The sequence below is a fragment of the Punica granatum genome, chromosome 2, assembly GCF_007655135.1.
Source record: "Punica granatum isolate Tunisia-2019 chromosome 2, ASM765513v2, whole genome shotgun sequence".
Classification (NCBI taxonomy): Eukaryota; Viridiplantae; Streptophyta; class Magnoliopsida; order Myrtales; family Lythraceae; genus Punica; species Punica granatum.
In genome coordinates, this window is record NC_045128.1 from 18,838,534 (window position 1) to 18,847,166 (window position 8,633).

Below are 8,633 nucleotides of genomic sequence, written 5' to 3' on the forward strand. Positions count from 1 at the left end.
CAGCGAGGTGCAACAGATCCAATTGTTCCACTCCACGCTGAGAGGGGTATATTACTCGCACTTGTTGGCGCACACTTCGTCGTTCTCCGACCTCATCGAGGCCGGAAAGAAGTTGGACTTGGGCATCAAGCTTGGAAGAATGGAGGACCCCACCAGCAAAGGAGAGGAGTCGTCAAAGAAGGTCTCCGCGACATCATCATCCTCAAGCGGGAGAAGGGGAAAGGAAATTTCGGTGAATACCGTCAGCACCGCGCAACAGGCCCCCCAGCAATATTCGATGAACTACACGGCGGCGCCTCCCGCAGCTCCCTCATTCGCCCCGCAGGCACCTCAGTATCGACCTCAAGCCCCTGCCCAATCAATCTACTATTCCGCACTGCCGCCTCCACCCATACCTGCGGTGTCGTCGCCCGTCGTCCATCATTATGCCCCTGCTCCATCCCAAGCCCCTCAATATCAACCTCCGGCTCCTAGGACTACTCAGCCGGCACAACGGGCCCCGCCCCCGCAAAGTCAACAGGGCGGCACACCACAACCGCGACCCCGCCGACAATACCCGGCCCTACCGGTCCCGCTTTCCCACATCTATCGGCAAGTTCGCGATAAGATCGGGACAATAGCGCCCGGCCCAAGCTTCGATCCCACCATCCAAGCTTCGATCCCACCATCCAAGATCAAAGCAAACAGTGCGAATACCATCGGGGTGCACCAGGGCACACCCTGGACACTTGTTGGAGATTGAGGGAGAGGGTTCAGGAAATGATCGATGCGAAGGAGCTCGTATTCAATGCTGTAAGGCCTCCGAACGTACAGGCCAATCCTCTTCCTGACCATGGGCCGGCTCCGGGGCCTTCCATCAACATGATCACCGTGTGCACGTCAAGCGAGGACGAAGGCAAACAAGATGGGTTCTCTCCCGTTGTGATTGAATACGTACCGACGGAAGTCGCAGTCGGGTTCACCGGGGTAGACGTGCCTCATGCCCCGCTTGTCATAGACGTCCCCGCCCGGGAGCCATACTCGAACGATAGGGTCCCCTGGACCTATGAGGGAAGTGTCGGGAGGCTAGAGCAACAATTCGGTGTCATGGGCATAACCCGCTCAGGGCGGCTATATGAGAACCCGGCGACCACCGACAAAGGGAAGGCACCCGCTGCCGAAGAAGAGAGGAGGCCTAGCACCCTGCCTGCTTCGTCCAAGAAGGTGACAGAAGAGGAGGCCGAAGCCTTCATGAAGGTCATCAAAGCAAGCGAGTATAAGGTGGTAGAGCAGATGGCCAAATCTCCGGCCCACATCTCGTTACTTGCCCTCCTACTCAACTCGGAACCTCACAGGGAGGCCCTCATGCGCGTCCTGACGGCCGCGCAAGTCCCCAAAGGGACGCCCCCGGACCGGATAGAGGAAACCGTCAACTCTATTTTCTCCAACACCATCTCGTTTTCGGACGATGAGCTCCCCTCTGAAGGATGCGCGCACTCCCGGGCACTGCACATCGTCTGCAAGTGCAACAACCATATCGTGGGCCGGGTCATGATCGACAACGGTTCCGCGCTCAACGTATGCCCGGTGACCACTTTGAAGCAGATGAATGTGGATCTCAACCGCATCCGCCCTAGCAAAACAGCGGTCCGAGCCTTTGATGGTTCGAGGAGAGAGGTGAACGGTGAAATCGATCTCCTCATAGATATCGGCCCATGCTCCTTTAGCGTCACATTCCAAGTTTTGGATATCCCGAACGCCTTCAGCCTACTCCTTGGGAGGCCTTGGATCCACTCGGCCGGCGCCATTCCGTCCTCGCTACATCAGAAGGTGAAATTCACCGTCGAGGAGAAGATCATTACGGTCAAAGGGGAGGAGGATTACGCCATCTATAAGGAGACGGCGGTCCCTTACATCAGCATCGGGGATGACGAAAACCTGCCCTTCCACTCCTTCGAGACCGTCTCCGTTATTCGGGATTACGGAAAGGTCGGGCCTTCCCGCGCCGACCGCATGATAGGGAGGTCCTTTTGCGCCACCATTACATCCCCGGCACGGGCCTTGGAGCGCGCGGGCAAGGAATCAACCGCCCCATTGAAGTTGAAGCGTACAAGCATAGGAGGGGACTTGGCTTTCGCCCCTCCTGCCATGAAATTATTGAGGCCCGCCGGGTCAATCACCTCCACCGCCTCGCCACGCACTATGGTAGGCTCCACAGGGGCATTCCAGTCCCCCCGCTATCACATTTCTTCCCCGGGCCTCCACTCATCATCGGGAGCACCTCTGACGGCCCTTCCTCGGACTTCGACGACGCGACTGACACCTTGCCAACCGTGTATGCCGTCACCGAGGAGATTCCTTCAGGGGTTCACATCCGCCCGGCGCAGGAAAACGAGGAGCTTAACAATTGGACCTCAGTCCTGCGCTACTCGGCTGTGATCGCCGATGTGTAAGATTTATCTATGTATGAGATGTTTCCCGCGTGTCGGCGTAGCCGTAGGCCACACGACGGAAGAGGGAACTCTGTTATGGCTTCGTGATCCTCACTATCAATGAATTCCCTATATGCATTTTTTGAATCCTTGTCTATTCCACTCTCTCTTCCTTACTCTTTTGTTCATATCATTCTAAATTTCTCTAAGACAATTCTTTCAATTCTCCAGGCTCCACTCGAATCCAAATCTTCGATGCGTTGATTCGAACCCATCCGAAGAAAGTCTCGGAGAGCCCGGACCCATATACTTCGGGGAAGGGCTCGACGAAGACAGTCTAGTGCCTGAGATAGAAGAGAGTTTGCGCCGCCTCGAGGATCGCCAACTCACCTCGCTCGAGCCAATAGAAGAGATCAACGTGGGTACTCAAGAGGAGCCCCGCATCCTAAAGATCGGCACAAGCCTCGACCCAACACAACGGGTCCGAATGATCGATTTCTTGACCAGGTATCAAGAAGTTTTTGCCTGGTCCTACGCCGACATGCCGGGGCTAGACCCGTCAATAGTGAAGCACTTCCTCCCGCTAGACACCGAGAAGTTCCCGCCCAAACGACAACAATTGCGACGGCAACGGGCAAGCCTCCTTCTCCGCATCAAGGAGGAGGTTGTCAAGCAGATCAACGCGGGCTTCCTCGAGGTCTGCAATTATTCTGAATGGGTTGCAAACATCGTGCCGGTGGAGAAGAAAGATGGAAGGGTGCGAGTCTGCGTCGACTATCGGGACCTCAATAAGGCCAGCCCCAAGGACAACTTTCCCTTGCCCCACATCGACATACTAGTTGACAACACGGCGCGCCACTCTCGGTTTTCTTTCATGGACGGCTTCTCCGGATACAATCAAATTCGGATGGCCGAGGAAGACAAGATCAAGACGACATTCACTACCATGTGGGGAACCTTCTGTTATCGCGTCATGCCTTTCGGTCTCAAGAACGCCGGGGCAACTTATCAGAGGGCTATGGTCACATTGTTCCACGACATGATGCATAAGGAAGTCGAGGTCTATGTTGACGACATGATTGCCAAGTCCAAAGAAGGAGAGGACCACCTCGTTAATCTGAAGCGTCTCTTCGACCGCTTAAAAGAGTACAAGCTTCGGCTCAATCCGGCGAAATGCACGTTCGGCGCTCGATCGGGAAAATTACTAGGATTCGTGGTCAGCGAGCGCGGCATCGAAGTAGATCCCGATAAAGTCAAGGCGATCAAGGAGCTTCCTCCGCCATCTTCGGTCCGCGAAGTACGAGGCTTCTTGGGGCGGCTGAATTACATCGCACGATTCATTGCGAACCTAACAGACAAATGCCAACCACTCTTTCGCTTGCTCCGCAAGAACGCGGCGATTGAATGGGACGAAGAATGTCAGAAGGCCTTTGACACCATCAAGGCGTATTTGGTCCGACCACCGGTATTGGTCCCGCCTACACCGGGTCGTCCCCTCGTACTTTATCTAACGGTACGCCGCCAATCATTAGGATGCATGTTGGGACAGGAGGAGGAGTCCATGCACACGGAACGCGCGATCTACTATCTGAGCAAAAAGTTCACCGATGGAGAGTCAAATTATTCGGAAATCGAGAAGATGTGCTGTGCATTGGTGTGGGTCATGCAAAGGCTTCGACAATACACGCTTTATCACACGGTCCGCTTGCTGTCAAAGGCAGACCCCTTGAAGTACTTACTTGATAGTCCCTCCTCCACGCGGAACCTCGCCAAGTGGCGTTGTCAATTAACGGAGTATGATATTGAATACGTGTCCCGCACTTCGGTCAAGGGGCAAGCGATTGCGGATCATTTGGCAGAATTCCCAATTGAAGACCACACACCAATTAATCCCGACTTCCCGGATGAGGGAATCCTCCGAGTAGACGACGAGGGAGAGGAGCCGGGATGGAAGATGTATTTCGACGGCGCTGTCAATTCCACGGGATCAGGCATCGGCGCGGTACTGATATCCCCGGACGGGCGCTATTACCCGGTAGCGGCAAAGATCGACTTTCCCTGCACCAATAATGTGGCTGAGTACGAGGCATGTATTCTCGGCCTCCAAGCGGCGATTGATTTCAAAGTAAAAGAGCTCGAAGTGTTCGGTGACTCCATGCTCACTATCTTCCAGACATTGGGGCAATGGAAGACAAAGGACGCAAAACTGGTGCCGTACCACGAGTACCTCGAGAAGTTAACCGAGAACTTCGAGGACATCTCGTTCACCTACACTCCGCGCATGACAAATCAATTCGCGGACGCGCTTGCAACGCTCGCCTCCATGGTGAGCATCACGAAGGAGAACCTTATCGAGCCCCTCGAGATTGAGATAGCCGAAGGACCGGCGCACTGCAATTCAATCGAAGCATCCGAGGCGAAGCCGTGGTACGAAGACATCAAGAACCTTCTGCGAACCGGCCAATACCCCCCATTCGCCGACCGCCGCGACCGGAAGACTCTCAGACGCCTCGCGATACACTACTTCTTGAGTGGCGAGATACTCTACCGCCGCTCCTTCGACTCCACACTCCTCCGGTGCATCGACGAACACGAATCGCGGCGTCTCATGGAGGAGGTGCACGGGGGAAACTGTGGACCCCATATGAACGGCCTCATGCTCGCTAAGAAGATCATGCGCCTGGGTTATTATTGGTCCACCATGGAGACTGATTGTGTGAAGCATGTCAGGCATTGCCACCGATGTCAGGTCTACGCCGATCAAATCAAAGCGCCGCCCAACGAATTGCGCCCCATGACGGCACCATGGCCTTTTTCAATGTGGGGAATGGATGTGATCGGCCCGATCAACCCCAAAGCGTCCAACGGTCACATGTTCATTTTGGTGGCAATTGACTACTTTACCAAGTGGATCGAAGCCGTCACTCTTGCGTCAGTCACCGCAAAGGCCGTGGCCCGTTTTCTCAGACGCGACGTCATTGCCCGATACGGGGTCCCTGCGACAATCATCACAGACAACGCCAAGAACCTGAACAACAAGGTCATCGACGAGCTTTGTGCACAATTCAAAATCCGACACCGCAATTCCACCCCGTACCGTCCCCAAATGAACGGTGCGGTGGAAGCGGCGAATAAGAACATCAAAAAGATCATCGAAAAAATGACGGTGAACTATAAGGATTGGCACGAGATGCTCCCCTATGCACTCTTGGCGTACCGTACGTCCATACGGACCTCAACCGGGGCGACCCCGTACTCGCTAGTCTATGGCATGGAGGCCGTCCTCCCAATCGAAGTAGAGATCCCTTCCATGAGGATTCTTGCCGAGGCCGAGCTTGAAGAAGCGGAATGGGCAAAGCAGCGGTACGAACAGTTAAATTTCATTGATGAGAAGAGGCTGAAAGCGCTATGCCACGGACAGTGCTATCAACAAAGAATGGCTCGAGCCTTCAACGCAAGAGTCCGCCACCGCGATTTCAACCCCGGCGACCTCGTTTTAAGGAAAGTCCTACACGTCACGCCGGACTCTCGAGGGAAGTTCTCGTACAAATACGATGGCCCCTTTGTCGTCAAAGAGGTTTTCTCCGGAGGAGCGGTCATCTTGAGCGACATGGACGGCACTGAAAATGCCCTTCCCGTCAACGCTGACGCCATTAAGAAGTATTACCCGTGAACACTTGTATATTCTTTATTCTCCGGGCTCCGTGCCCCTTTCATTGTAAGACATTTCTATTTCCGTGGACGAGCTTCAATTCCCACGATCTGTCCAATACTAAGCTTTCTTGAGAGAAAAATAAATTTTCCCGCTAGGTCGAAAACCTCTTTGAGGCGGCCTAGGCAAAAACTAGGGAACGAGTGGCACGACTTAAAATCCCGCAAAGGGGGGTCGCGGCAAAAGGAGAGCACAAATCACTCCCTCGCTAGGTCGAAAACCTCTTTGAGGCGGCCTAGGCAAAAGTTAGAGGACTCAAGGGGTGCGATCTCACCCAAACATGGGGAATCGTAGCAAAAGGTGAGCATCCATGTGAGAGAAATTAAATAAAATACCCCGCTAGGCTGTTGCACATCCCGCGGCCTAGGCAAAAGTTAGGGGAAAAATGTCGGCTTGACCACGAAAGAAAAGCGACACTCTCCCTGTGAAGCTACACCGAGTAGTGGTTCGACACTCCCCGACGCAAGCAAACTCTCTTCAACTCTCCAAGCTCGAGACTCGCTTCGAAATGGGGGTCGAATCAACGTATCCTTGACTTGGAGGATCCCATATGATCCCTCCTCTTACCTTTACGCACATATTCCACGGGCTACCCGCTTCTAAAAAAAGCCATTCTTCGATAGGGACACGACCACCCTACAATGGTCACCGATATCAAATCCCCGACACATCTCTACATAGATTCTTCTTACGTATGCCTGTCTCACCGATTAAGTGCGACTGACGCCCTTTGTAGGTTTCTTTATTTCCATGCACAGGTGTGTTCGGGAATCCCAAGAGGCATCTCCTTCTTGACGAACACGCGTTTAGCTTGTGCGGCAGATCGAGGCACCGAACCAAATGAGGGGCAGGATAAGAACCCCTTTTGATCCTGACTCAAGGAAACGACAAATGACAAGCTCGACTAAGAACGGGACAATCTGCCTCTGCCGACGTCCCCGACGAACCGCATAGCATCCTTTCCCGCCCTTACTTCACCTCGCTCTCTCCACTTTACTGCTTTCCACGGGCTTCGGCCTAGTAACTTTATTGCTTTCCGGACTTCGCGTCCACTTTACTGCTTTCCACGGGCTTCGGCCTAGTAACCTTACTACTTTCCACGGGCTTCGGCCTAGTAACTTTATTGCTTTCCGGACTTCGCGTCCACTTTACTGCTTTCCACGGGCTTCGGCCTAGTAACCTTACTGTTTTCCACGGGCTTCGGCCTAGTAACTTTATTGCTTTCCGGACTTCGCGTCCACGGACTTCGCGTCCACTTTACTGCTTTCCACGGGCTTCGGCCTAGTAACCTTACTGCTTTCCACGGGCTTCGGCCTAGTAACTTTATTGCTTTCCGGACTTCGCGTCCACGGACTTCGCGTCCACTTTACTGCTTTCCACGGGCTTCGGCCTAGTAACCTTACTACTTTCCACGGGCTTCGGCCTAGTAACTTTATTGCTTTTCCGACTTCGCGTCCACGGACTTCGCGTCCACTTTACTGCTTTCCACGGGCTTCGGCCTAGTAACCTTACTGCTTTCCACGGGCTTCGGCCTAGTAACTTTATTGCTTTCCGGACTTCGCGTCCACGGACTTCGCGTCCACTTTACTGCTTTCCACGGGCTTCGGCCTAGTAACCTTACTTCTTTCCACGGGCTTCGGCCTAGTAATTTTATTGCTTTCCGGACTTCGCGTCCACGGACTTCGCGTCCACTTTACTGCTTTCCACGGGCTTTGGCCTAGTAACCTTACTGCTTTCCACGGGTTTCGGCCTAGTAACTTTATTGCTTTCCGGACTTCGCGTCCACGGACTTCGCGTCCACTTTACTACTTTCTACGGGCTTCGGCCTAGTAACCTTACTGCTTTCCACGGGCTTCGGCCTAGTAATTTTATTGCTTTCCGGACTTCGCGTCCACGGACTTCGCGTCCACTTTACTGCTTTCCACGGGCTTCGGCCTAGTAACCTTACTGCTTTCCACGGGCTTCGGCCTAGTAATTTTATTGCTTTCCGGACTTCGCGTCCACGGACTTCGCGTCCACTTTACTGCTTTCCACGGGCTTCGGCCTAGTAACCTTACTGCTTTCCACGGGCTTCGGCCTAGTGACTTTATTGCTTTCCGGACTTCGCGTCCACTTTACTGCTTTCCACGGGCTTCGGCCTAGTAACCTTACTGCTTTCCACGGGCTTCGGCCTAGTAACTTTATTGCTTTCCGGACTTCGCGTCCACGGACTTCGCGTCCACTTTACTGCTTTCCACGGGCTTCGGCCTAGTAACCTTACTGCTTTCCACGGGCTTTGGCCTAGTAACTTTATTGCTTTCCGGACTTCGCGTCCACTTTACTGCTTTCCACGGGCTTCGGCCTAGTAACTTTACTGCTTTCCACGGGCTTCGGCCTAGTAACTTTATTGCTTTCCGGACTTCGCGTCCACTTTACTGCTTTCCACGGGCTTCGGCCTAGTGACTTTACTGCTTTCCACGGGCTTCGGCCTAGTAACTTTATTGCTTTCCGGACTTCGCGTCCACGGACTT

The 8,633-nt window shown here is 53.8% G+C and overlaps 1 protein-coding gene across 1 annotated transcript; it reads left to right on the forward strand.

Moving 5' to 3' along the window:
* Positions 1-759: 759 nt before the first annotated feature.
* On the forward strand, positions 760-6,084 carry LOC116193739. The gene is made up of 2 exons (XM_031522484.1): positions 760-1,203; positions 2,821-6,084. Exons 1-2 carry the CDS (start codon positions 760-762, stop codon positions 6,082-6,084), a joined length of 3,708 nt encoding a protein of 1,235 aa, XP_031378344.1.
* The last annotated feature ends 2,549 nt before the right edge of the window (positions 6,085-8,633 follow it).

Coding starts and splice junctions, on each gene's coding strand:
- LOC116193739 (XM_031522484.1), top strand. CDS start 760: ATGATCGATGCGAAGGAGCTCGTATTCAATGCTGTAAGGCCTCCGAAC. Junction 1,204..2,820: donor TGCCTGCTTCGTCCAAGAAG/GTGACAGAAGAG, acceptor GAGCCAATAGAA/GAGATCAACGTGGGTACTCA.